This window comes from Larus michahellis, chromosome 11 (assembly GCF_964199755.1).
Source record: "Larus michahellis chromosome 11, bLarMic1.1, whole genome shotgun sequence".
Taxonomy (NCBI): Eukaryota; Metazoa; Chordata; class Aves; order Charadriiformes; family Laridae; genus Larus; species Larus michahellis.
In genome coordinates, this window is record NC_133906.1 from 12,212,136 (window position 1) to 12,239,925 (window position 27,790).

The 27,790-nt window shown below is 47.9% G+C and overlaps 1 protein-coding gene across 1 annotated transcript; it reads left to right on the top strand.

The window, feature by feature from the left end:
* Window positions 1-1,319: 1,319 nt before the first annotated feature.
* On the top strand, window positions 1,320-25,488 carry PRELID2 (PRELI domain containing 2). The gene is made up of 7 exons (XM_074603990.1): window positions 1,320-1,477; window positions 8,607-8,664; window positions 10,768-10,841; window positions 12,394-12,554; window positions 17,223-17,328; window positions 22,718-22,783; window positions 23,222-25,488. Exons 1-6 carry the CDS (start codon window positions 1,403-1,405, stop codon window positions 22,760-22,762), a joined length of 519 nt encoding a protein of 172 aa, XP_074460091.1. The 5' UTR covers window positions 1,320-1,402; the 3' UTR covers window positions 22,763-22,783; window positions 23,222-25,488.
* Window positions 25,489-27,790: the final 2,302 nt, after the last annotated feature.

Below are 27,790 nucleotides of genomic sequence, written 5' to 3' on the forward strand. Positions count from 1 at the left end.
TGTTTTAGCTCTTAGACTTCCATGTGTCTCCTACTGAAATTGTTCAGTGGGTACTGAGGGTTTATTTTTCAAAAAAAGTGCATAAAACTATAGCAGATACTTGATTGGCTTCATTTATCATATCAGGATCCGCAGTATGAAAAAATGCAGTCCTTGGGGTACTCATTGACGGCAGGTGAGACCTCGCAAATGAGAAATTGTTGTCAAGTGGATCTCTTCCCGCAAATTTGACCTGTTGGACCTCATAGTTTCTTGGGCTTGATTAAAAGTTTGCTGGCTTAAGATAAGGAAAAAAAGCAACCAGGGAAAATTGTTGCCTGATAGTTTAATGTTTACAATAAAACTAGACGCAAATATGCATTTATGAAATCAATATTTATTGTTCTTCAATAATTAGGGTGTTTCTCAACCACTATTTCTCCTCCTGGCTGTCAGCTATTCCCATTCATCCCAACATGTCCCTGGGGCGATGCTTGCAGTGAGGAGCCAAGATCTTCCCATATGGAGTTGGAGTCCAGGGAGATGCTGGGAGGGCTGGAGCCCCTCTGCTGTGAGGACAGGCTGAGAGAGTTGGGGGGGTTCAGCCTGGAGAAGAGAAGGCTCTGGGGAGAGCTTGGAGCCCCTTCCAGTCCCTCAAGGGGCTCCAGGAAAGATGGGGAGGGACTCTGGATCAGGGAGGGGAGCCATGGGACGAGGGGGAACAGTTTTAAACTGAAAGAGGGGAGATTTAGATGAGATATTGGGAAGAAATTCTTTGCTGAGAGGGTGGTGAGCCCCTGGCCCAGGTTGTCCAGAGAAGCTGTGGCTGCCCCATCCCTGGAGGGGTTCAAGGCCAGGTTGGAGGGGCTTGGAGCAACCTGGTGTGGTGGGAGGTGTCCCTGCCCAGGGCAGGGGCTGGCACTGGGTGGGCTTTAAAGGTCCCTTCCAACCCAAACCATCCTATGATTTACCCAATAAATCCTCTCTTATTTTACATGAAAAAGACATTTGAGCTGTCATTGTGGTGAGGCTACCTTTGAGGCAATGGGCTACTTTTAACACGTTGCTGTTTCTCCCTCAGCCAGAGGCTCCTGTCGGTCCCGCCGGGCTCAGACTGCGGCGCGCGGCCCGGGCCCAGCCTGAGGTGCGGCCCCGGGCCCGGCCCTCCCTGGCCCAGTGTCAGCGCTGCCCCCGCCCGGTCCGGTCCGTTACCGGCTCAGACAGGCACAAACCCGCCCGGGGCCTGTGGCCGCGCCCGGTCCTGCTGTCAGGCACCACGGGCGGAGAGCCGGGGGCTGCAGCCGAGCCGCTGCTTAACGAGACCCCCGCGGCCCGGCGGCTCCCCGCGCCCGGCACACAAGATGGTGGCGGGGCGGGGCGGGGCGAGCAGGAAGCGGGGCCGGGCCCGGGGCCGCGGCCAGCCATGGGGGTGACGGTGGAGGTGCACCGCGTGTACCGGTACCCCTTCGAGCAGGTGGTGGCCAGCTACCTCCGCAAGGTAACCGTGGGCCTACGCTACCCCGGCCCGCCTCCCGCCGCGCTGCCGGCCCGGCGCGCCTGAGGCGGCGGCGGGGCCTGGTGGGGTGTGCCCGCCCCGGAGCCGCGCTGCTGAGCCCGGTCCCGCGTTCCCTCTCTCTGTGGCCGCTTGTGGAAAACCGAGAAGCTTTTGTTTGCGGGAGGGAGAGCCGGCGTGGGGGACGCGCCGGAGCGGGGCCAGCAGCGGACGCCGCCTGGCTGCTCAGTCCCCGCTGCCCGTGGTCTCATGGCGGCCGGCTGCCGGTCTGCCTGCCGCTGGCAGCTCGGGTTTCCTCTTTCTCGGAGCTTTTTTCATGCCTAGATGAAAACTTAAGTTCCCGTGCCCGAGGTGGCGGTTGTGTAGGCGTCTCCGGAGCGGAGCGCTCGCCCTGGCGCGGCCCCGGGGTGCCGTGGGCTCCGGCAGGGACGGTGCCCGGGACGGGGCGGGCTGTGCCCGGGCCGTGGCGGAGAGCGGGCGGCCGTGCTCCTTGGCCAGAAACAGCCCGGCTGCTGCTGGCGGGGTCGAACCGTGCGAAAGGGACTTCGCTGCTGTAAACAGCCACCGAATCCCGCCTGATGGCCTCGGCGGGGCACGGCACGGCTGCTCCCACGGCACCAGGGACGGCACAGCCGGGGCAGCACAGCCGGGACGGCGGCTCCGGCCCTTCCAGGGGCTCCCCGGGGTGGCTGGGGTTTGTGTGAAAGAAAGACCAGATCAGTAGAAATTAATTCTGGTTTTTTGTCCCTGCAGAACGCTAACCCCAGCCTCACTGCTTGGTGCAGTACGGCTTTTGGCCTAGTAGTGCAACAATTATGAGACTTTTAAGTAGACTTTAAAATGAAACTGTTTTGCAGCTGCAGAAGGCTGTGTTAATGACAGGTAAACAGTGTTTCCGTGTTATACCTGCTCCTGGCAAAACAGCATCCGGCTAAATTTTCCTTCTGAGCACTGTTGTCTCTCAGACACAAGCTCCAAGCTGTGCTTCAAAACTGTCCTTTATGTTGGTGTTTTCCTTTGAACAGTAGCACAGAAATAGGGATGAATTCTAATCTTTATTACAAGCTGATGCCAGGCTTTTGCCCTCTAGCTGTGACTGGTTTTTGTGAAGAAAGGTGAAGAACAGAGTGGGCTCCATTATATTTGTTTTGGCCGCGTGTGTTTAAACATTAACGATAGAAGTGAGCAGCTGCATAGTGCAGGGCATTTCCTTGGCGCAAAACCCTATGGGTTTGTGAATGTTCTCAGCAGGACAATATGTTTAAACAAATGTTGACTTTGGGCTAAATTCATCCTTGATGCAGCCAACTTAAAACACAAGGAAGGTTTTTTTTGTCTCAGCCAGCTGCCAGTTCTCTGTCTCCTGTTAGCAGAGGTCTGGCTTTGGCAGAGGCAGTGCTGAGAGGAGCCCGGAGTGTCCCCGCTTGCGAGACGCACGGCCGGCTCTGGCACCCAAGGCAGGGCAGCGGCTGTGTCTGGAGGCTGAACCTGCCCAGTTCTGCTGCGCTGCGGACGCCCAGGGCAGCACGGGCCGGTGAGGTGGTGGAACAGAGCCCCGCGCGCTCACCAACAGCTCTAATGCATCAGTGGTGGCATGCCGACCTGCGGCGTGCAGCCTTGCTCCCCCTGCTGCTGTCCTGGGCACTGGGATGCAGAGAATGCCTCTTGCTAAGTAACCTTTTATTAAAAATTGTCAGATCCTTAAAAACTGAATTGGCTTTATGGGTTAGAGTAGGAGTGGGAGAAGATATGTTGTGCATCTACCCAGAAATAACAAGTTTTTCTGTTTGCTGAAAGCCTGTAAAGATGACATTGGTCTTGCTGAAGTCGCCAGGCTTCTCCACACGATCTCGGTGGGGTCAGCTTCTCTTCTCCAGCATCTATCTCTTGAGGAAATGGCTGATGAGATATGTGAATCTCTAAAAGATGCTTTGGCATGTTTTTAGTTGACTGCCTATTTTTTTTCTGGTGTTTGATGGCTCAGTACAACATGGAAATGGATCCCTGTAGTGGTGTCATGCCATGTACTGAAACCAGACTGTCCTCTGTGTGAAATTCTTTTACAAAGGAAAAACCCAAAATATCCTCAGAAGCCGAAGTGCCATAACTTTGAACAGGAAATACAGGCAAAGATGCTTAGTCTGGAGTCTTTCTATTTCTCTTCTGTTCCTGTTAAGCATCTACAACTATTCCCTTTTTTTGCCCTAGACTAGGACTGTGCAAAGATACATTTAAGGTTTTATTAAAAAAAAACCCCAAAACAGGCAAAAAACCAGATATTTTTTTGTCTTGCCCTGCTGCAGAAATCCTGAGCTATATCTTTGGCAAGCTTGGGCAGTCAGATTTGCTAACCGTGTAGTGTAGACTGCCACACTATGGCTAACCAATGGATGTGCTCTGAAATACTCATTTGAAAACTGAACAAATCTAGAAGAGAGAAGGCAGGGCCACCTTTTGCTGATTTTCTGGAGTGTTTGGCTGTTAGAGGTGAGAGGAGAAGGAGAGTTGCTACTGCTTTTCATTGTGAAAGATTTAAACCAGAGTAGAAACGCAAATGGAAATTGTATTCTGCAGTGTCCTTCCATGTGACTTGAGAAGGGCAGTTGGAGGTGAATAGTGAGGCTAATCACGACAGCCAGAAGCGCAGAGCAGAAAGGTTAAAACAATCCTCATTTGTATGTGGCAGCAAAGTGCATCACATGCTTTTAACCAGGAATTTGATATGATTGAAAAAATAATTGCCATAGTTACTCATAAATGCCATAGCTAAAGTTGACTTCAGGGCTCTTGCTGGTGTTCTTTCTGCTGCGACTCTGCAGTTGAACCTTTGAATGTTGTTATGTTGTAAAGTAGGGTGGGAAGGTGCAAGCAGACAAGCTCTCAGAGGAGACCAAAGCCAAAGCAGTCGGGGTTCTTCAAGGGCATGTTTGTGCCGAGACATCTCCTGCCTGACAGAAATCCCATGTATTGCCTCGACCGGGGCATTTCCCCCATCAGCTGCAGTTTATGGTTTCGGAGGATGGAGCGTGGAAGTCACTCGGGCTGTGGAAGGCATCAGTGTGGGCTTTTTTTTGGACCCCCCTCCCTAGAAGGGACAGCGGTTTGTGCTGGGGTGGCCTCCAGGTTAGCGCAGGTGTCATTTCCAAGTGAGCCTGAGAACTGTAAATCAAACATTTAGCTCAAGTACGACAAATTGATTTGTACTTGAAATAAGTGTATCTGTATGTGAAAGGCTTTTGTATTTATCGATCTTTATCACAGCAAGTAATCTGTGCAGTGGCTTTGCTAGACTTTTTTTTTTTTTTTTAAAATTTATGTTTATCCACAACCACCACCTTTCCAAACCAATAGCAAAGTGGAGGAATCTGGAAAGGTTTAGCTGATTTTGTGGTGTCACTGCTTCATTTCCTTGCCATTAAAAAAGAAAGAATCAGACTATTTATGAATTTAAATATTATTATTTTTTGCAAGTCTTTGAAGCTGTCATTTTGATTTATGTGGGTTCCATTTGATCTTGCATGTAAAACCAGCCCTTCATTGCTTTGAAATATTTCATTTTTATACAAATCATTACGTGTAACCTGGAGTGATTTCTCTCTGCTGCTAAACACAGTGCCGCTTTTAGAGGCCTGCTATTTCCTTCAAATAACTTCTAAGAAACATCGCTGTGGTAAGAAACTGCTGCTTTTGATAAATGATCTTACACATTCCAGTTAGGAAAGGAATGTGGGATCTTAATTCCCTGGATTCAGAATAATGACTAATGCAATCAATTCTGCTTGTTGTTATTTGTAGAAAACAATCGATCTATTTGCAGGAAGACTGAATGAGAGCACAGGAATTCTTTATCTAATCTTAATTATCAGGTTTTTGCAAGGGGAGAATAGAGTGGTCAGTTCCGTCAGGCATGAGATGCGAGGTGACCCTATAATCGCCCAGGTACCCCCACGTTGGGGGCATGGGGGTCTCCCCAGTTCCAGACTGCTTCGCGCCTGCGTCTCCGCATCTGTAGAACAGCTCTGATGTTTGCAGGAAACACTCATGACCGGCAGGCAGGGTAGAAAAACCTAATTTCAAAGCTATGGATAGTTTGAAGGCAAAGTCAGCTTCGTGGCTTCTGCTGTCGCCAGTTTGTTTGGGGTCCTCTTAGTGTGATGGAGAAGAAATGTCTTTAAGAAAATCTATGTATCTGGAAAGAAATTTATTACAGGAACTCACTGGAAATATTTAATTTTGTTAAGAAAAGTATGCACGCTTCATCTGGATAACTTTCTCTTTCATAAAAGTACAGCATTTTGGGTAACAGCGTTTGGAGTTGTACATCCCCAGGTGCAGAGGTGTAGGAAGCGTGTCAGCTGCAGCCCGGGGAGGGTTTAAGGAAGGAGGGTGCGAGGACTGTCCCTCCGCAGGGAGAGGGACGAGATTTGCTCCTGTGTCAAGTATGCGGACAGGTCTGGGGGTCTTGAGAGTCACCACGGAGTTGTGTTGGTCCCCTCTGGGGGGGACCCTTCCCAGCTTGGCACATGCCAGGTTAGGGGCTGTGGCTGAGGAGGGGGTCCAGGGGGTCCAGCTCTGCGCTGCCTCAGCCGAGGGACGGGCAGAGCACCCCGGCTGTGCCCACCCCACTCTGCCCGTCCCGGCCGTGCCCACCGCGCTGCCCGCCCTGCCGCCGGTGCTGCACATTCGCAGGCTGGACCACAAGATGGCATTCCTTGCTCGCCAGGAGCCGCTGGCGGCGGGGCGGGAGCAGCCTTGGGTGCTTTGGGGATGTCGCCTCTGCCCCGGCAGCCCTGGACAGAGCCTGCCGGTCCTGCTGCCCTGCCAGCAGGCAGGAGAGCTGCCCTTCCCCAGCTGGCTTCTGCCCGTCCTCTCCCGGCCAGCCCTGCACGCTCTCTGGTGCTGGTTTGTAGGCTGAGGGCACGGTGGCTGTGCCGTGAGAGCTCCCAGGGATGTATGGCCAGAGCAGGTCCCAGCCCAGCCCTGTCTCAGCACCCCAACCCTCTCTCCAGGTGCAGAGGTGCCCTTGGCGGCGGGGCCAGCCGTTGTGGTCTCAGTGAGTGCCCCGATGTTTGGGCATGGCCGCGGGTGAGCAGTGCAGTAGTAGCCACCCCTCTTCAGGCAATTCCAGATTTTGGGAGTCCTTGCTCTGTCTGATGGCCCAACACAAAGAGTTGGGGATGAGGATGCTGGACCTGGTGTCATGTGTGACTTCTGGAAGGAATGGCAGCGCCTGCCCTGTGTCCTTGCTGAGCAGGAGAGGTGACACAGGGCAGTTTGCGTTGGTGCTCCCGGGCAAGGAGACCGCAGGGCAGGGCTGAAGCCCTTGGGCTAGTGGGAGCCCTTCAGGCGGGGCTGGGACTCCTGTGCCCCTGGTGCTGGGGAGGAGGGTTGGGGTTGAGTTACTGCAGGGCTGAAATCCCAGCCAGGCTGAGAGCTCTTTGTTCTCTCTGCTGTTAGCTTTGGCCTCCCCGGGGAACGGAAACCTTGCAGGGAGGCTGTGGCTGGCTGGAAACTCTTATTTTTGTGGCTGTTAGACGCTCCTAGCCATTACTTCTGCTTGTAGGCTCGTAATGTTATTTCTTTTTCTGTGCTGTGTAGGAAATTGAGTCTATTTCTGTTTAAATACTGGGGTAATAGAGCCTGCTATTTAGTGAAAGATTTATGTAAATGGCTCTTTGTTTCACACGATTGGGCCTTACAGAGTGTAAGTTACATCGATAATGTAATTATGCCAGTACTGCCATTTCAAAGCAGCACGTTGTGGAGAGAAGCCTCCAATTTCTGTATAGAATAGGACTTGAAAACCTTGCACTTTTAAAATCAACTTTTATTCTGCGGTAAGAAAAAATAGTAGAGCTGTATTACAGAACAGCCTGTTCTGGAGCTGTCGACCTTTTTAGCTTAGAACCCAAGATTTCTTTTGTATCAGAATTGTGGAGCACCTATTACTGCACATCATAATTGCATTACCTAAATGCAATTAGCCTTAAAATGCAATTTCCCCACCTTTTCTTAAAGCTTCGCATTTTGTTTAATGTCAATCTGGTGGTCAGTATCGCTTCACTCTGGCGTTTGTATTAGCATGGAGGTTACAGTAACTTTTGAGTATTATTTGAGTTCAGTAAATTATCTTGCGCTTTACAATCTCAAGCTCATTATATGCAATGGAGAATGAGGTCCTTGTAGCCTTCTGCACCTTTTTTCTAGCCAGGGGAGTTTTGTAAGTTCCACAATAGACTAGTCATCCTTAGAAGTCCTGTTCTTGCACATACATTTCTTATATAGGATGTTGCCCTCCAGGCAACCTATACAATTTTGGCATAATTCCTTTTCAGTGGGGGTCTTGGTGCGAGAATCTCTTTCTTCCAGCCTTGAAGGGACTCGTCTTTCCAGGCTGCGGGAAATGAGGTTACCCTGAGCAGGGACAGGCAGTGACAGTCCCTTACCCCGGCTGCCGGCCAGCCCCTGAACGGAGGAGTGTGTCCTCATGCCAGGGGGGACCTACACTGCGGTCCAGAGTGACCTCCTGCTGTCACGCTCTCCTAGCAACTTTTGCAGGACAGTGAAATATTCCGTCCCAGTCTGCACTCGGGTGCCACTGTACTGCACCCTTCCAGCTTTTTGCTTGAGGAAATGGGTTGTGTGGAGGTGCTCAGCAACAGTGACCTGCTGCGGAACTCAGGACGCCGTTGTTCTCTGCAGAGTGGAGCGCGGGGGGCTTTCGCCCATGGAGCTGCCGTGCCGCCGAAAGCTCTGCTCAGCCCTTGTTTGAAAAACATGATACCGGTCAAGAGCTCACGGCTTCCTTTCTGTGGTGTGGAGGTGTGTGGGAGATGTCTGTGTGCTGCAGCAAGAGCCAGTGGCTCCCCTTCAAGCAATTTTTCTTACAGCAGTGTTGTGGGTTTTCTCTTTGTTTTCTAATCTTACTTACTGAGCTAATCTTACTAAATTCTTCCTTTCTGCTAACCTGGAGACTGCAGATTGCTAATACTGGGCAGCTCGTACCTGTTGAGAGAAGCCATGGAACTGCTGCTGACTTGACTCACGACAGGTAGCAATTTTCTTTTACCCGTGTGAGAAGTGGTAATCTTTGCTCTATGCATTTTTATCCCAGTATCCCAGTCCCATGGAGAAACACGTCACGGCTGTAGAAACAGTGGAAGAGAAAACAGGTAAGCTGCCTGACTTTTCTTACAGAGCTAAATAAAATTTTTCATAACCTTTAAAATTATTTAAGTAATAGGTGTATTTCAGTAGAAGCGGGGGCACTGCAGACATGCCTGGCATTCCTGTGTGCTGGACATGGTGTAAGAAAGACCAAAAAAATATTACTTCCCCCACCCCAATGTGTGTGTTTTAAGTGCATTAAGTATTTGAATTTTCAGCGGATTCTGAGGCTGTTAGACATGTTACGCCTGGTTTCTCTGTAGTATGTTCTTTTGTTTTACGGTTCTGTGGTGTTTCTGTGATGGTTCCCATCTGCAGTGCTCTACAGATCAGATGTAAGACCCCTGAAGGAAGCACTCTGAGCTGTGGGGACTGAGCCTCGGGCGCTCCACAGGCATCACACTACGTGCCTTTCATGATCCCTGCCTGCTGAGGGATCGCTTGCCGTTTCACTTCCCAGCTGTGGAGGTAGTACCTGGAATCAGAGACTTGTGCGGTGGCCGTGTAGGATGCTGACAGTCAGAAAGCGATCACAGATCCTCAGTCTCTCTCATTGTATCAGTCAGAATTCCTGAAATACTGCAAATCCTGAAATACCGTTACCATTTCCCAATCATATTGACAGGAAAATAAATCTGCTTGGGTCAGAGCGCAGTTCTCTGATCAGGTCTGCTGATTCCACGTGGATTTTTGTTTTCCAGTTGCTGAGCTTGCAGGAAGTGCTTGCAATTAGGCACTCAGAGTACCATGGCTGTGCGGAGGATGTGTGAAACAGTTATGGCACCACACGGGAAACAGTCACCATAGGACTTTGTGTGGAAATAACCACCTTTCTTCCTAATGTGGGGACTGTGATCAAATACTCATTTGGGGTGAAATAAGAACTTAAGAGACTTTGTTAGTCCCAAATGCTGTAATCCCTAAAGCTTTAGTCCCTAAATTCTTTATTGTACCTTTAGATGTCCTCTGTCTTGCAGCTCAGGTTTAACAGTGGCTCTTAATTCCAGGTTTATGCTGTCTTTCTAAGCCAGTCATTAGTGCGGCCGCCCTGAGATTCCAGGAGGCCAAGCATTAGTGCTGCTGTTGCTGGTTTCTTCAAAGGCAGTAAACCAGTCTTTCTGGAGAGTGCTTTTCTGCTCTATATTGTGTGGAGATGCTTCATCTTATTAATGTGATGTGTTCGTTAGAGTCCTGAAAACCAAACCCCATGAAGTTTTCATTTCACAGATCCCACCAAATGCAACTGTTCGAGAAGGTACTCTTTTATCCTGGAGAAGTCTTTAACCTGGGCTGCCTGCCAGTTGGCTTCTCCTTCGGTAGCATTCTGTTCTTGATCTGGGTCATTAAATATTAAAAGGCAAAGTGATTCTAAAAGCCAACCGTTTTTTTGAGATACTAAATAACTGTAATTTGTTTCCTAATAGATAGTTTTGTCCTTGTCACTGGGTCCAACTCAATACAAAAATAAATGTGTGATGAGACAGGACTGTTCTGTAAATCTCGTACATAGTGTGTTCGCCCAGCGAATGAGCCTGGGAATGTAAATTGGGGTGGGGATAGAAATAAACTAAAACTTAAGTCTGTGCTGGTCTGGTAGCTCATTGCCTGAGCTTTTCCCTCACCCCAGTCATCGTCCAGCCGGAGCAGGGCTCCCTGGTGGGTCCTGCCAGGCCCGGTGTGGGCTGTGGGCCCGAGTCCTCTGTGCTCCTCGCAGCCCCGCACTGGTACCCACAACTGCCTGCAGCGCTTCCCTACCCAGGAGCACCAGTATCGATGCCAGTGAAATGTTTGTACCGCGTGCTGGTGAGGGCGGTCTGGGTTGCAGTGATGGCTGCAGGTGCCCTCCTCCTCGGGCAGAGCGCAGAATGCCCGGAGCAGACTGATTGACAGCCCTCTGTCTGGCAAAGCAGCAGAAGTACTGGGTTATACTTTAAAAAAAACCCGAAACAACCCCCCCCCAGCCCCACCTTCAGTGCTCTGTTAATTTGCCAGCGTTTCTGCTTGCACACTTGCTGTGCTGTGAAGTCTTCCAACTACTTTGTTTTTATTAGAAAAATGGTAATATTTGCTGCTGTAACTCTTCCCTTCTGATTTTCTTTTATCATCAGATTTGTCTACGGGGATTATTTACCGGAGAAGAATTGCAACGTGCCAGAATGTAATTCCTGAAATTTTAAGAAAGGTAACTACATTTTGAGAAATTTTGTCAAGTTGTAAAACCTTAATGCTTCACTGTGTTTTATCTTGTTTAAAAGGATCACATTTTGTAATGATTTTTTTTTAAATTAAAAAAGTTACTTTTAAAGAGAAGTTAAGAGAAAAAAATTCTTTAGGAACTGACTTTATATTTAACTTGAACGGACAAAATGGTAGCCTTGAGCACACTGAGATGTAACTGGTGGTGGTGTTTGTTCTAAACGCAGTGATGGGCTTTTAACTTTTGTACCTGGAAAAAGTAAAGCTGTTTTAAAATGTTACCTGGGCCACAGTGAAAGTACAGCCATTCCCCCCACCCCAATATCATAATCTTATTGCTGTCAGCGCTCATGATTTTTGTGTGGTAGATGGTATTTTTCTAAAAGGCCAGTCTTGCAGAACTCGGCAAGAAGGCAGCAGCTAGTAATAAACAGTAGGTAATTATCTCTTAAGCTGAGCTCGTGTATTTTGGATGGCTGATCATTGGTCCTGAGCACACTGGGTTGTAATCTCTCACAAATCCATTCTGTAAGTGAATTCAGAGGGAATTAAAATAAGACTTAATGGGCCTATAGCATGTTACAAGTTAAATATGGCATTGTAGGGTCCCTATAAAGAAGGTAAAACATGATTCCTTAAAAGCTGTCAAAAACGTAAGGACCTGGCTTGTGCAATCCTTCAGTTTCTCTCGTGTCTCGTTTAGTGACAGTCCTTTGTTCATAGTTTGTTATGGGAGAAGAATTAGCCTTAATTTATTATTTGTTTTTTTTGCAGAGTATCTTGCAGCAGATAGTCTGTATACAGAAAAGTACATTTACATTCCTGCCTGGTTAAATAACTATCCTATTTCACAGCCTGCATGCTGAAAAGTATACATGTGCTCTTTTCCTGGGGCTGATGACTGTATGTTTTTGCCTCTAAACATGTGTTTGTCTCTTCCAAGCCTCCCCTGCCAAGGAGAACACACCATTGCCCTATAGAGGCAGAATGTAAATAAACCGCTGGTGAGATTTTCCTCCCTTCTCTGGCCCACGCTTGCTAGATCAGGGTCACTCAGGGTGACAAGTGGGCTCTGGGAGGAGGTGGCCTCCCAGGAGAGAGGAGCAGGAGCAGGGCATCAGCTGCTGTGCCAGGCAGCTGCAGCCTGCAGGGGTGCCAGCCTTTCTCCTGCCCTCGTGGGTTAGCTGGTGGGTTTGGCTGCCTTGCATGTAACTGTTTAGTGTTTTCTGTTATCCTTCATTGTCATAAATCAGCCATCAGCAGCAAGAGAGAGAGCATGGAGTGATGGCAGGTAAGTTGGCTGCAGTGGCTGGGCACCGAGCAGCTTCCCTTAATGTTGGAGTGTTTGCATGGCCTTTAGGAGCTGCTGTGAGGGAGTTGTGTTCTCATCAGAGCTAGCCACAGCTGGTGTGCCATCCCTTGAATCCTCAGCCTTGTCCTCTGAGGCTAGTAATACTTTCAAAATTCTGAGAAGTGATGCTGCCCTTTTTTTTTTTTTTTTTTTTTTTTTTTTAAAAAGCCATAATTCTATTTCCCAGGTCAGTGTCTTAAAAGTGCCTGACATCTACTTGGAAGAGGAATCTTGGCTTAATATGGAGAAAAGAAACATGGCTATGAGAAGTCATTGTCTTACATGGACACAGTATGCATCTCTGAGCGAGGAGTCTGTCTTCAGAGAGAGCTTGGAGAATCCAAACTGGTGAGTGCTGGCCTCTGGGTGCCGCAGTGCCCCTGTACTGGCTCAGGGCTGCCTCTGCAGGCCCAGAGCCCCAAAAATGGCTTTTCTGTTGCCTTTTGAGTGCTTGGAACGAGAGGGGTCTGAATAATAATAATTTCTTTGGTATGTCTGGAATGCATTTGAGGCAGCTACTGTGGATGTTCTGTAGCTTTCCTCTGGCTTGTTCAGACGCGAGGTTGGGCTCTCTGGCCAGAGCACAAATAATTACTGGAAATGAATTTTCTGTGTGCTGCTCTGCAGTCAGAGAAGGCTGCTCCGCTGTTCCTGCACAGCAGGCCTAGACAGAGTGTTCGTTTTGCTCTCACGTCTACCAACAGATGCTTGGGCAGCAGTTTAAAAATTATCAGCTCCCTTCTGCTTGCCAGACATTGGCATGAAGCATACTTGTTCCCAAACAATTTTCTGTCTCTGGTGTTTGGCCCGCTGTGCCCCAGAGATGTAAGCTGCTGTGGGACTTCTTGGGAGAACACACGCTTGTGCTGATGCAAAGTGGAGCCTAGAAATGTCTTTGTGCATATCTACGGCATCATCAGAGGGCAATTTCTAATTCCCGTAGCATTGAAACGAGCAGGTATGTGATACATGTGACTGTCTTTAAAAAAAGATTTATTTTGAGCTGATGTCAAGCCCATTAATTCTTACTTTGTTCTGGTGTCTCTTGTAATTACTTGTTACTTTTGCCTTGTGATGTTCCGTGGGAAGCATGGCAGGGTTGTCCAGCAAGGTCCATGTGACTTCAGAAATCTCTAAGGATGTTTAAGAAAAAACCCACCAGCTTCAGATGAAATTAAATTCCTTGTAGCTCAGGCATTTTTGAAAGCTCCACGCTGGGATGTTGCTGTTTAAGGACACGTTCCTCTGGATTTTTAAACTGTTCTGTTTCAAAAGTTTACTGGGACCCTCTGTCCTTACTGAGGCTTCCTCCATATCAGAGTTGCATTGCAGCTGCGGGTGTTGGTCCTGTTGGTGTAGAAACTCTTAACTACCGCAGCTGGTCACTCACTCACGCCCTGTTGTCACGGCTTTTCAGTTCCAGTTTAGGAAGGACACTGTCCTCAGCGTGCTACCTCTGCTGCCGCAGGCTTGTGCAGGGGAGTTGTCCGAGCTGGGTGTCACTGCCGCTCACTCTGACCTTAGAGCGTACTGTGGCATCGGGAAGGCAGAGGAGCAGAGTTTAAATCGGAGGCATAGGTGGGCTGCGAGACAGCAGTTGCAGCCTTCACTTGCCCCGGCTGTCACCTGCCTGCAGGGCTGACGGTGCCTCTGGAGGTGCCCTGGGTGACGATGCAGGTGTGCAGTAGCAGGATCCTGCAGACCTCAGCCGTGCTGCCCTGGCCAGGGAGGTTCAGGGGTACCTGGCTGTGCCTGCGCACTCCGCCGTCACCTCTTCAGGAATCTTATGGAGGTAATTGGATCTAACAACCGCTGGCTGGCAAAACAGGCATGAAATTTCAGCTGCAAGTAGTGTAGGTACGGTGACATTTACATTTGAATAGATGAAGGAATTATGCAAAGGGCATAACATTAGCAACATACTGTTGCACTGGAGAGAAATAAGAAAACACACAATGAGGAGGCTCAAGTGATCTTGATTAGTTGGAAGATTGTACATTATGCCCCTAAAGAGAGAACAACATTATGAGAGCGATGGTAACCTGAGTACAGACAGAAACTTGTCTTTCTCCCCTACTAAGCACTGCTGGTCAGATTTCAATAGCAACCTCCTGAAACTCTTCAGGGCATTAGAAGCATGAAGAGAATGAGAAAACCCTGCATCTCCGTCAGGCACTATGTGCACGTTGTAGCGGGCTGTTTGTTTAATTAGCTTTAACATGGCATTGTTAAGGATGCTGATAAGTGCAAGCAAAGCAATGCTGTTCTGGCTGGCATCTCGATCAGCTGCCTGAGCAGGTCCCCTGCCTTTGCCTCTCCCCACAGTTGGTAATGCAGGACATTGCTGCCGCTGTCAGATGAAGTTACAGTACCCAGGCTGACCTAAGCCTAGCTACTCTGATGGTAGACCAATATGCTGTAGAAACCAAACCACGAATCCAGTCCTTGCAGGGACCTGTGGCTTTGACGTTCAGCAGAACCTCACCTATAGGGTATGGGTTAGTTTACCCAGTTTGAGTTTGGCTGTTATATCTGTTATTTTTTTCAGCTAGAGAACTGCAAGTCGGGGAAGGGAGACTGTAACCTCCCTGGTGTCCCTAATGGAACTGGGGCAATTGAAGTGCTGCTTCCTTAGTTCCAACCAGTCCATTTAACCACAGCGTAGTTCTTGCTTTTAACATCAGGTAGTTATTTTGTCCTAAATAAATGTGAACGCAGTGATGCCAACTGCTGCGTATTCTTGCAAGTGAATTATTGTTGGTGCTTCCAAGCAGAGCATAGAAATGTCTGAAAAGATCTAGTAGCAAACAAACATTACTATAAATAAATTATAAACCATTGAAAGAGGCATGATGAGGCATGAATGTATCTGTATATTCAGAGGCCAGAAAGCACTTCTGTTATCCTCTTGGCTGAACTCCTTCATGACAATTTTTACCTTGTTCCCATGATTTAATTGCTGTTATGCACAAGCATATCTTGTCTTGACGTCTGAAGTCCAAAGAAAGCAGTTAGTCCCCGTGGGCAAGGCCTGGCCACAGACAGAGCTGCAGCCTGGGGGGTCCAGACCTGAGCGGCCTTTGCCTGCAGAGGGTCTGGGGCAGCTGGGTGGCACCGTCCCGGTGTTTGCTGGTACTGTCCCCATGTGGGTTTGCCAGTGCTGTCCCAGTGTTTGCCGGCGCGGCCCGTGGGATGCTGCTCTGGAGGGCTCCGGGACTCGCAGCTTTCGCTACCTGTGTATCAACGCAGTGTGAATCCTGTTGGCTGCGCCCCTCCGCTAGCTTGCGCCGGTGCTTGGGTTAGGGCCAGTGTCTAGAGTGATTCGCTTGTGCTTACCCTAAAAGCGCGTGTGACGTACATTAGGTTTCAGCTTGCTTCCCACCCAGCTGAGCCGGGCTGCCTCCGTGTTAGGGAGGAGGGCTCTGGGCAGAGCTGTCTGTGTGCAGTGCCAAACCGAAGGGCAAAGTCAGTGGCAAAACTCCCCTGTAAGTGCCTGGGTTTATGTGGAGGCTGTGTATTGGCAAAGCCCCATCCTGGGAAGTAAGCCTCATCCCTGGAAGTTTTTAAGGCCAGGCTGGATGGGGCTCTGAGCAGCCTGATCTAGTGGGAGATGTCCCTGCCCATGGCAGGGAGGTTGGAACTAGGTGATCTTTAAGGTCCCTTCCAGCCCTAACAATTCTATGATTCTATGTGTCCGGGCGGGTTATACCTGTCTTTCCTCAGTGGAGAATCCCCCTGTAGCTTGAGTTCTGTCTCCGGTGTCATTTGCTGTCCCTCTGTGTTTTGGTAGGACTGCTTTCCTGCTCCCTGCCAGGAGCATTTCTTTGCTTTTTCATTTTGTATCCATCAATTGCCATCGGAGCCCCTTTATGAGCCATCACTTCTCCTCCACTCCTACAGCCCGAGGGAGCTGCTGTCTCTCGCAGTGTGGTGGGTGAGATGTCCCCCTGACCTGGAGAGATGCATGTGATGCATGAGCAGTGCTCGTCAGCTGGAGATGGGAATTAAAAAGATCTCCCATACAAAAGCTCCCTCTTTTGAAGAGCTTTGCACTGGATGTAACTTTTAATTTAGTTTTGAAAGCCATGCAGGCTTTGGAAACTCTCCCTGACGCTCTCTGAATAAGAATATTGCTAGACTTTTTATACTAAAGACACTTTAATTAAGCTCCCATCATGAAAACAATTAGACCAAATTTGCTGTACTTAACTAGTCAATAATTTAGTAGTTGGATCTCATTAATAGACTTCTCCCTGTGACTGTGTTGTAATGATGTGGCATTGCCAGCTGCGTGCTACGGAAATCAATCAGAGATCAATATTTTCCTTGAGCCTCCCTTTTTCGTCTCCCACAGTGGTGAAACTGCAAAATGGATCAATAAATCCCAGCCAGAGCAGCCGAGTTCAGTGGTGGATCTTTACTGTCGACACCCATCCTGTGGTTGGGGGGAGCTTCTTATGTCCTCCAGCTCCTTCTCTTGAGCTCCAGGCATTTGACTTCTTACTGAATGGCATAGACAGAAACGACCAGTAGCCGCAGCCGCCGAGGGCAGCAGTGGTGCCGGGCTGGCATACGGGTACTGCGGGGATGGAGGGGGATCCTCGCCTTGCTGTGCCCACTGCCTCTGACCAGCTGGGCTGGGCTGATGTCCTGGGGACTCTATAAAACCATACGAACGTATTTCACTGTTCTGCAGTTGGCTTTCGTGATTCTGGAGGCAGCTGGTGCATCCTCTCCAGAGCTCTCTCTGTGTTGCTGCTCTTTGTGTTGCCCCTGGAGCAGAGCCGGGCTGCACCTTCGGCACCGCTGGCCGTGGGGATGCTCGGTACCAGCCTCTCACGCTGAGCTTCCCGGGTCTCGTTACGTTTGCCTTTGAGATTGTCATACAGAATATGTGAATGCAAGAGATGAGTTCCTTATTCAAGTGTCAAACACTAACTTTCTAACGTAGAGTGTACACTTAATGGTTACTAAGTGGACAGAGAAATAAAATGATGTTATGTTCCTGTTTCTTAGGACAGACTTCACCCAAAAAGGCAGAATATCAGTTACGGGGGCAGGTTTGCTCAACTGTGTGTTGGAAGCTTTTGCTCAATCGTTTTTAAAACAAGGTGTGAAGAAGGTAAGTCATTTATTGCTTGAATTTCTTCCCTGAATTATATTCTAATTTCTTTTCAAATCACCAGAGCATCTGGGCTCAAAATTAAATTGATGTTTTAAGTCTGGATTCTTTACATCTTTTAATTGTTGAAAAAAATATTTGACCTTTTCTTTTGTCTACAGAGAATAAGCAGAACAAAAATGGATTTAGTTTTATTATGGTAATAGTTTTATTTCAAATACATTTTGAAACACGGCATGTATGACTGTATCAGTTTCTGTAATTCATTCTTACTCCTGATTTCCCCCAGGCATTCAAACAGCTCTTCTTCCTAATGCCTCATTGTACCAGCTAATACTGTAATAATAATTTGCAGTTCTGTAGCACCTTTAGACTGAAATAGTCAAAAGCAGTCAACATGAATTTATATCATGTCACGCATTTTTCTCCAGTAATGTTAGATTTTTTTGGCAGTTTGATGTATTTACAATAGCCACAGTCAATCTCCCTGTAGCGCGTCTATATACTTCAATAGTTCTGTCTTTCAGTGAGAATTATGAAAAAGGATAAAAGCTCTCCAGCTACCCAGCAGAGCATCCCAGGGGAGCGTGTGTTCAAAGGCCTCACGTTTCTGGGAGTCATGGCATATTGATAAACTGGGTTTAACAGCAGCGGCTCCCGAAGCGTTGGTGGGGAAGTGAAGTTGTGGGGAAGTCTCCTTCCCTGAAAGTTTGTGCCCTGAAGAAATTTGGGGGTTTGGGTTGTGCTGTGCAGAGTGTTTAAAATTTACACCTGCTGAAAAAGGAGCAAGAAGGAGAAGGAAGGAATGAATATTTAATTAAACATTTTTAATGAGAAACTAAGAGGGGGTTTTTTGCCCCCCCCTTTTTTTTTTACTTTCCCCCTCCCTCCTCCAGTTTGTATCTTGTTTCAGATGAATGAAAGTGTATGAAAACCTGGTATTTTCACAGTTCATGAAACTGACATACTGCAAGACTATAATGAACCTGTATCTACCAGTATTTATCGCTTTTTAGTTATCTAATAGAGAAGTTTGTTTTTCAGATGAACTTAGATGTCCACAGTTCCGATTATGCCTTATGTCATTCTTTAATTGCTTGTGAGGACCCAGTGGTTAATGCTGTTGAAGTTTTATTTTGGGTTTTTTATTTTGTTTTGTTGTTGTTTTTAAGTGGCCTTGGCAGTGTTCTGTCTCTTCTCCCACTGAAGTGGGTGGGTGTTGGAGCCAGGGCAGCACCCGCCATCCCTTAGGACAGTCCTCTCTGCTGGCACAGGCACCGACAGCCCTGACCTCCCCTTCGTGCTTCAGAAGCTGATTTTGGAATCTGTGCCCCCAGAGCTGTAGATGGAAATGTATTCCAAATGGCATGTCATTTGCTTATTCTTGATAACTGCAAGATCTTTTTGTTGTGGCTTTAAAAGAAAACAAAAAAAAAAAAGAAGACAGAAGTTGACAGCTCTGCTGGTGTAAGCAGTGGCCGTGAGCAACGAAACGCGCTTTGCTGCCTTACGACAGCGCAGAGCTGGCGGATATAACAAACTAGCTCCCAGTGTCTCCACAATGCTGCATTAGGAATCCTTTAGCAGTTTTGGCTATGTCTGCAGACGTGTGAAAAAGAAAAATACAAGCGCACCAGACCATGTACAGTCGGCCTGGTTTTCCCCCACCTCCAAAACCTGCCTGTCCCTGAGGTGGCAGCGCTGTCTGGGCACTTTGTGTCTTCTAAGCTCTTAGATAGGCTTCCTTTTGTGGCTAGGTAGTTTTGAGGCCCTTCTTGCCCAAATGTAATAAATGGCAATAGAAAGATGATATTTAAATATTTAAAATATATGTTGCATGAATGCCAGTGCTTGATAAATGTTCTCCAGGCTTCCATTTACTACTTATCTTCCAATACCTGAGCTGCATCCTTCCTAATGGCTTGGCCAAAAGGGCATTGCTTTTCTTGCGCCCGGTAGAATTGGCTGGAATACGTAAGGGTGTTATTTTCAAAGCCAAACCATGATTCCTGCTTTCTCTGCTCGGTCCTGCCAGCAGCGCACCTCATCCTTCTGTTTGGAGAGCTCAGGTGAGGGAAGGGAGCAAGGAACCAGCAGGAGGCAGCGATGTGAGGGGCAGGGGAAATGGAGTAGGGGATGAGCTGCGTGAAGAGCAGGAGAAAGTATTTTATGAATATTAAATTCTGTGAATGACGACAGTAAAGCTCATGTATTCACACAATCAATATTAAATAACTTTATTTTATAGAAAAAGAGGGAAGAGTTACTATTCATTAAACTATTGATGGACACCAAAGGCACTGATCTTTTTAATCTTTATTTTTGTAACTGAGATAGGAGCCTATTCTGTGGGTAGGTGGTGTTTTTAATGCTTAACAGTGACAGTGACATATTATGGCTCCTCGTACTTGTCACGTTTCTCTTATTCTATTCCAACGCTGAACAAACATACAGGAGATAAAGTTCTCCTGCCCTGCTTTTGTTTGTAGAAGTCATAGTGCATATGGGTGGGAATTACAGCATTTATGATTATTATTTTTTCTTACCTGTTCAGAAAAGGTATTAATGAATGATGCGTACCCACATTATTGCCAATAAAACTTGCCTCCTGGATAATTCAAAAGTCTGAGCAGGTATGCCAGTAAATCCCAGCTACCAGAACAGCCGGTTCTGGGTCTATTGGTGGGAGCCTGGCTTCCCCCGGAGCGGGGAAGGGATGCTCCCAAGTCTGCGAGCGAAGTCTGGGAGGAGTTTCCAGCCCAGGAGGGTGGTGGTGGCCTCTAAAGTCAGCCCTGTCTGTGCGAGTTTTTAACATTTGTTTCTGAAGTAGCCTAATTAGTTTGTACATGTTTAAGTTATGATGATCCCTGCCAGTGTGAAGCAGTACAGATGACAAAGTTATAAGCAATTTTAAGGCCAAGTAATAAAGGAGCAATTGTAGCAAGAAAATGTTGTTATGTTGGTAGATGTTTTATCTGTTGCCTCTTAAACATTGCAACGTTTCTTTCATTTTCACGTCTTGGTTTCTTTTTTAGATTCCTTAAAGGCCATGATGTAGTGTTTGTTAAACGATGGAGCTGAGCTCAAATAACAAATATTCACCTGAAAAATGTTTTGTCATGGTTACAAAAAGGATGAAAGGCATTAGGTGCTCTTTTCAGAGACAGCATAAATTTTTCTGCTAATTTGTTAAAATGTTACCCTGCTTTTGTAGTGGCGATGGCAGTGTGTGCACTGTGACATGCATTGCCTTCATCACATTCACACATACTTCTCCTGTACGTCACTTAACCTCTTATTTAAAACTTAGAGTGTTGGGTACAGATGTGGAGTGTGTTACAGACGTGATATGTTCGCTCTGTCCCTATCAGTGGGGAGTCCAGGCTGGCTCCCAGCAGGTATTGCAGATACACAAGTGGGCAGGAACCTCCTGCCACCCTGCTGCTGGGTCAGTGTCCTTGCTGCCAGGGCACTGCTGCGGTGACAAACTGCCACTGGCTGGAGGAGTCACCCCTGGCTGTTCCCGAACAGGGACTCTGCTGGGCTCCCGTCCGTTTGCGTGCTGTGGGGTGTTGCACTGGTGAGGTAGGAGCGTGTAGGCACTTTGCTGGGATGGCTTCTCACAGCAGCAGAGCACCTCCGCCTTTGGGAAACCACCCTGTCCCGTGGTTTGTCCGGCGGAGAAGCTTTTAGGCTGGAGCTGAGAGGTGCAGCGTTTAATGGGAAGGCAAGGTTTGCTCTGCATTTCGAGTGCATCATTGCACTCTGAGCAGAGTAAATTTAGCTCCTTCAAGCCTGATCTCCTGGGGTTGAGATTTAAGTGTTTGAACTTTAGTTGAAAGGAATATATTGATTAGGCTTTGATTTAGTTGTTCCTTGCTGAAAAGATACTGGGTAATGACTTGTACCTGCCCTTTCGTATTTTATTTGTTTAGTGGAGTCCCTTCTCATTCCCCTTTTCTTCCTCAACACCATTTTGCCTAAAAGTATGCGGTGCTATGAGGAGAAATAAAAGAGAAAGCAGTTGTCACACTGTGAACATAATTGATTCAATAAGTAACATTTTTAAATTCCCTGGATGAACCTCTGAGTCTTCACTTATGTCAATTAGTGCTTTATTCTGTAAACAGTGGCACGTCTAATTTAGACTGATGGACTAAGGTAGTCAGTTTATTGCCATCTACAAAGAAAGGCATGGAAGATGAACTGGTTTTCATGATATATAAAATACTTGGTCCAGTTTTTTTGTAGAGGTGTGAAAAGGAGTTCTCTTGACCTGTTTGTTAAAGTTAATTGTCTTTTTTTTTCCTCCTCTCATGGGGACTCAAACTGAGAAATCCTTTTTGGTTTATCTTGACAAACAGAGACCCTGCTAGGGTCAGCCTCGGCCCTGCGCAGGGTGTATCGAAGCTCCAGGCTGGCTTCAGACCAGACGGTCTGACCAAACATTAGAGGTAGGCTTGGCAGATTGTCACCATTTCAGTACATGGAGCCAAAAGTGGAGGAGGAAGGGATGTTTTAGGTTTTCTTATGGTGGATGGGTTTTGCCTTTCACCAAATACAAACTTCTTCTCTCTCACTTTGTACTGAATCTTGAACTTAAACTCATTTCAAAACAGAGAGGAACCTGGCAGGGGAGCAGTCTGCAGCCCTGAGGTGGGAGGAGTGCTTGGCTGGAGCTTCCCCGAGTTTCCGAGGGCTGTCCTGCTGCGCGGGGTTCAGCGGCTGCTGGGGAGTGCCCGCAGCGCACTCCCGGACCCATAGAACCCCCCATTCAACCCTTGCTTTAATAACACTTCATTGTTTAGTACTTCCTCCTTCCTTCACGCATCAGTCTCAGAGAAGAAATATTCACATTCATGGTCATCTGATGGCGTTTTTTACTCCATTTCAGTATTGCTTTCCTTCCTTATAGAAATAATGGTGCTGGCTTTTATGGGGAGCTCTCATCTTCACACACCCAACTGCCTGCGAAGAACAGGAGTGATGGGATCTCCATTTTAAGGAGGGATGTCCCAAGGTGCGGGGATGAGAAGTGGCTTGGTCCCAGCACAGCAGCGGCAGAACTGGAATAAAATGTGTGACCTGGTCGGGTGCCTGGCCTCCTGCAGCCCGGGCTGGAAGAGCGTGCACGCCGTGCGGGTCCTTTGCCCCTCCAGGTCCCCCGAGCAGCCTGTGCCGTGGGGCTCCTCAAACCACACAGAGCTAGTGCCGGACTGTAAAAGGCAGTTTGTTTTTTTGTTTTTTTTTTTGTTTGTTTGTTTGGTTGGTTTGGTTTTGTTTTGTTTTTAAGGCCCAACTGGTCTGTCGTGGGGTACCTTTTCTAATTTGTGAAATCCTTAAGTTGGGTATAAAACTGACTTTTATTTATTTGTGCTTTTTTTTCCAGGGCATTAAAATAATGGAGAAGCTTCTTCAGGAGCAGTGTGGGTGATCGTGCTCTTAGCGAGCAGTTGTAAGTGCAACATCTGTCTACAGATAAGGAAAAATCGTGGTACTGTTGCACACTGTGCTCCTTGTAGTTCTATAAATAAATGGGGTTTCTTGTCCATTATAAATAGCATGCAACTATAGGAATTTTCAAGAAAAATAATGTTCTACTGCGGGGTTAGGCTTAATACTAGTCTGGAGTTCCTGAATAGTTTGTTGATTAAGATTTCTGTGTCCTGTATTTCACCCTTTCCTCCCTGTTAATCTCTCGAGTGTGCGATAGTCTTAGTAAAATAAGATGTTGCTTCTATCTAAGGATTTTTACTCAAAAGTAGTATCTTCAGGGGTTATCTGTGGAGGGAAGATTTGGTCAACTCTTAAATTAGCTTCAGAACAAGAGCAAATGGCTATCGATTACCTCTAATAAATGTTCTTCTAAAACCTGCTTTCTCTGCTTTTGCAGGAGAAAATGTGTTTTCGTAGACTTTCCTTGGAACCACAGATCTTAATTGGCATCGGAATTCCATGGCTGCTGTCCGAACTTTACTGGTACCATTTTAGTGAGGAATTAGCATTTAATGTGCACAGCTGGAAGAAGAGAGGACCACAGACTGCAAATCTTTTACAAAAGATTAAGGAATCGTACTACTTAAGGGGATGTTGATTATGAAAATCGGGGAGGAATGAGTGTAAGCTTGGAAACAGCATCTTCCTGTGAATTGGTGCTGTAATCTCTAGAGACAGAGAATTGGGTAAGGGAACACAGAGAAACTGAACAGAAACAGCCCTTGTTGCTATGAAGCCCCTTTGCCTGGTCAAGCCCTTGCTTTGTGTCTTCCCAGGGGAGGTGCGAGCACACCCCGTGCTGTTCATCCCCCAGCTCAATGCTGGGGGGAGAGGCTTCCTCTGGCAGGAACGGAGCTCGGCTGTAGCGGCTGAGTCGGGTCGCTGTTCCCCACCTGAGTCACTCGTTACTTCAGTGCCGATTGCTGTGCTGGAAATATTTGGTTATTGTGCCCTGCCAGCATGATTCTTTTCAGCTGTAAAGACATGCCTCAGTACAAGTTTTGCATATCTTTGAGTTCTTCCAGAAAGTATGTCTCTTGTAGTGCTTCTAAATGGAAGAGGGAGAAACCTGGAGGGGAATTTGTCAAGTGCAAGTAAAGTACCTGACAAAGATTGGCTCATACTCTTTTCCTTGTTTCGTTCCACACATCGCATCAGGATAGTCTTATTTTAAGCTTTTCATTTAAAATTCAGATAAACACAAGCTGTCTTTGATTCCCTTTACTGAGTTGGGGTAATACCACACTTTACAAATAGCCCCGTTGAAGTCAGCGTTTGTGCTTTGTGGAGATTTGAACCAGTTGTTTGATTGCCCTAAAGCAAAACGATCAGCTTTGCGTTTTTCAGGGTGGGTTGTGTTTTGTTTTCTGAAATGTGATGTAAACTCTCGGTGGACTCTTCCTTATGCTATGCCTGAGTGCTGCGGTCCTGCTTATTTCAATATTTAATGGTCTCAGCCATCCTGTTCTGAAGCTAAATGAATCTACTGCTAATGAGCTCAGCCCCAGTCCGTGGCCACGCGCCGGCTCTCCAGCACTGTAAATCCATGGAGCTCTGTGTCCGTGGCTGGGGCTACGGCTTTGTGCTGGGGGAAACACTGGCCCGTCCCTTGTGATGAGAGCCATGGCACGGTCCTCGGGAAATGACCATCTTTTGTATTGGCCCAGCGGAACAAAATACCTTCCTTCATCTTTCTTCTTTTGGTTGTTAACTGATTCTTGTGAATTTGGACTCTGAATGCTGAACAGTAAATATTTATGACATGTAATGGCCAAGACTAAATACATTCATTAGCATATTTATTTTTACTGAGTTGCTGCTTTGTGTGCCTGAGGAAATTATCAAATTACTTCTGTTTGAACTGCTCTGTACAATTTTAGGACTAACATTTTTATTCTCGCATCCCTCTGGATTTTGGAATTAGGATGGGAAGCCTCTGCGTCCTCCCCCACCCCTAAAGTAGAAGCAGTCTTTGAATACTGACAGTCCAGTAAAACCCAGTCTCTTCAAAGCCCGAGTTGCCCATGTGCGGTATCACGATATCGAGCGTACAGGTCAATCACAGTGGGATTCACCCATCTAATTTTTTTTCAGAAATAACTTGATTTTTTCTCTTTTTTTTTTTTTGTTTTTCTCTTTGTGTCTGTATGTTTCTTCCTGATATGTATTGTCATAGGAAGATGAAGGTAAATGTTTCCAGATACAGAAAATAAACTGACCAGATGTGTGCTCTCGATCCGTCTGTCAGAGAGGGTGTCTTGTTGCACTGATCTCTAGGCATAGAGTCTCTAATTGCTCAAAAAAATGAAAAAGCTCCCTGTTTTAAGTTTCATGTAATTTTTCAAATGTTTAACACTTTCACTGACTGCAGTCACGGTGGTTGAAATGATGATTTGACTGCCGCTGTTCTGGGGGCTGGCCAGTGGCAGCTGTGACAGCGTCGGCCTGTAGCAGTCGGTGTTCCCAGCCCTGCCAGCCCGTTTCTGAGTACGGGGACGGTGGCTGAAAAGGAAATACTGTTTTTCAGATTGTTTTATGAAACTAGTTAATACGCAACTTGTTTAATTGTAGCAAAGTTTAAATTTAAAAATTAAGAAAATTGGTATTTAATTCTCTTATTTGTTGTATTGTAGTGTCCCATTAAAGCTCATCTCTGGACGTTTCCATTAATTGTCTCCTGTCTAGCCCTTACCCCTGACAGTGGTGTGAGCCAGGTGTCAGCCCAATTCATTTCCCTGTTTATAGAATACGTATAAAACCAGTCAGTTGATCTGTTTGTCATCTCGCTGGGTTTCGTCCTACCCCAGCGCTGAACTTTCTGTGGCTCTGTTGAGAAACCTGGTGTGGGGGTGGGCTGAGGTGGGGGCTGTGGCATGGGGGGCAGAGAAGGGGGCGAAGGTGGGAAAGCGAAGCTTTACACAAACTCACCCTGCGAGGAGCGAGGCTGGATCGTGCGTCAGGCGGAGGAGCGGGGAGTAAACCCGGAGCAGGGGGGAGGAAGGGCTGCAGGGTTGGTGCGGCGGCGGTGGTGCGGTGGGACACAGCGATGGCCAGCCCTGCTGGGCGCTGCTGCCATGCTGCCTTCCGACGTCCAGCACGCCCGGCCCTCGGCCCTCTGCCCTCCCTGGGGCTGACGCTCGGTTCCAGCCCGATGAGCTGACAGCTCTGTGTACACAAATTAATTAAATTCATGATAGATTTGCCGTAATATAAGCCCATAGTTTTAAAACTCTTTGTTCCCAGCTTTCAGGTGTGTGATCTTTTTTGCCGTGTTTATTCCTTGTTTTGTGGATGCCGTTTCATGTTTGCCTCACTAATGGGACAAACATTTCAGTAAGAGCGGCAAGAGGTACAGCACTTCTCTGCTTTAATATGCATCAGTTGCCCGCTTTGGAGTGGTAACGGGCCCTCGGGGAAAACTGCATTTCTAGTCACCTTTGCAGCGGGCAGCGCTCGCCCCGCGGGGATGGGATCCGGTGTGGCACTCACAGCCCCCACGGCTGTTGGGACCCGGGCGCAGACGGGCAGGGACTGCGTTTCCCCCCCCCAGCCCCCTTTCTCTGGGGCAGAGCTGGAGGAGCCCCTCAGGTCCTGCTGTGGCCCCTGCGTGGCTCAGGCCGGGCACGGCGTGGAGGGTGATGCACGGCACGAGGGACGGCGTGGGCGAGCTGGCTGGCAGCTGGGGATGGACTGTCCTGTGCTGCCACTGCCCAGCGCCTTCCACCGCGCGGAGGGCTGGGAGGCAGCGGGGCATTAAAGCGGGGGTGGGCGGGCGGGGGCAGAGGAAGGGCTGTGATGCGCTGCGCTGCGATAGCCCGCCAGGCCCAAATCCACGCTCCGTAGGACGCAACTGGTGTGCGGGGGGGCAGCGGGACGCCGGGGCGGGCACACACGCCCCAGAGCCACCAGGTTTGGGTCAGACCTTTGGGCGCCTGGTGCATCTCCAGCTGGGTCGAGGAGACCCCACAGGCAGGCAGTCACCTGCCGTCACGCTCACGGTTTTTTTTTTAAAAAACCTTTTACGCTCATTTGCTGTTTCTCAGTGTCTTGCCTCGTGGGTGTTTATGCAGTCAAAACATTTTTGCTCAATCCCACCGAAGCTGTGTTTTGTGTTTTTTTTTCCCCAATGACTAAACCGCTCACCTTGGCTACCGGCTGGAAACCTGGCTTGGCCGAGAGCCTAAACCAGTCGACACCGGGAGGCGAGAGCCAGGCACAGACAAGAGGCCAATTAAACTCGGAACACTCTAAATCCATCTGATGCCATTATGCTTTAGTTTGCATTAGCTAAGGAAACAAAGTGCTCAGATAAACGGGCTCGGTGGACTGGCACCAATCTTTTGTACTCTTTAGAAATCAAGTTTTAAAAGTGCTGAATGTGGTGGACACTATTTTCCTTCTAGAAGAAAAGTCCCATTATATTTTCAAAGGCAATAAAGAATACCCATGATTGGATCCTTTCAAAGAGAAAATAATTTCATTTGCTCCCACGATCAATTAGGAAAGGCTTGTGAAAAGGGACGTTGCCATCGGGGGGCACGATGCGGTTCAGAGCATTGAAAAAACTGTCACATTCGCTGCTGCCTTGTAAACAGAAAGTGGTGTAAATGTTTCTGACATTTGAAGGGACAGCACTGTAATCTGAGGTCACTAACGCTGTCTTTGGGGGAAGAGACAGTACATTTCCACTGATTTTTTTTTTTTTTTCTTTTTTTTTTTAACTGCCAGACTCCAGGCGTGTGAAACAGAAATTGTTCCAAATGTCAGGACCGGGCTCTGCTTCCTGCAGGAATCAAATGTTTTGTTCTTCAAAGGCGCAGACACGGCTCCATACGCAGTGTGGCCGGCGCTCCCCGAGGACGGGCCCCCATGTCCCGCTGCCCTCGGCCTGTCCCCCTGCTGCTGCTGCCGCTGCTGCTGCGTGGAGGCAGGTGCCAGCGCGGGTTATGGACCCGAGGGTGACAGT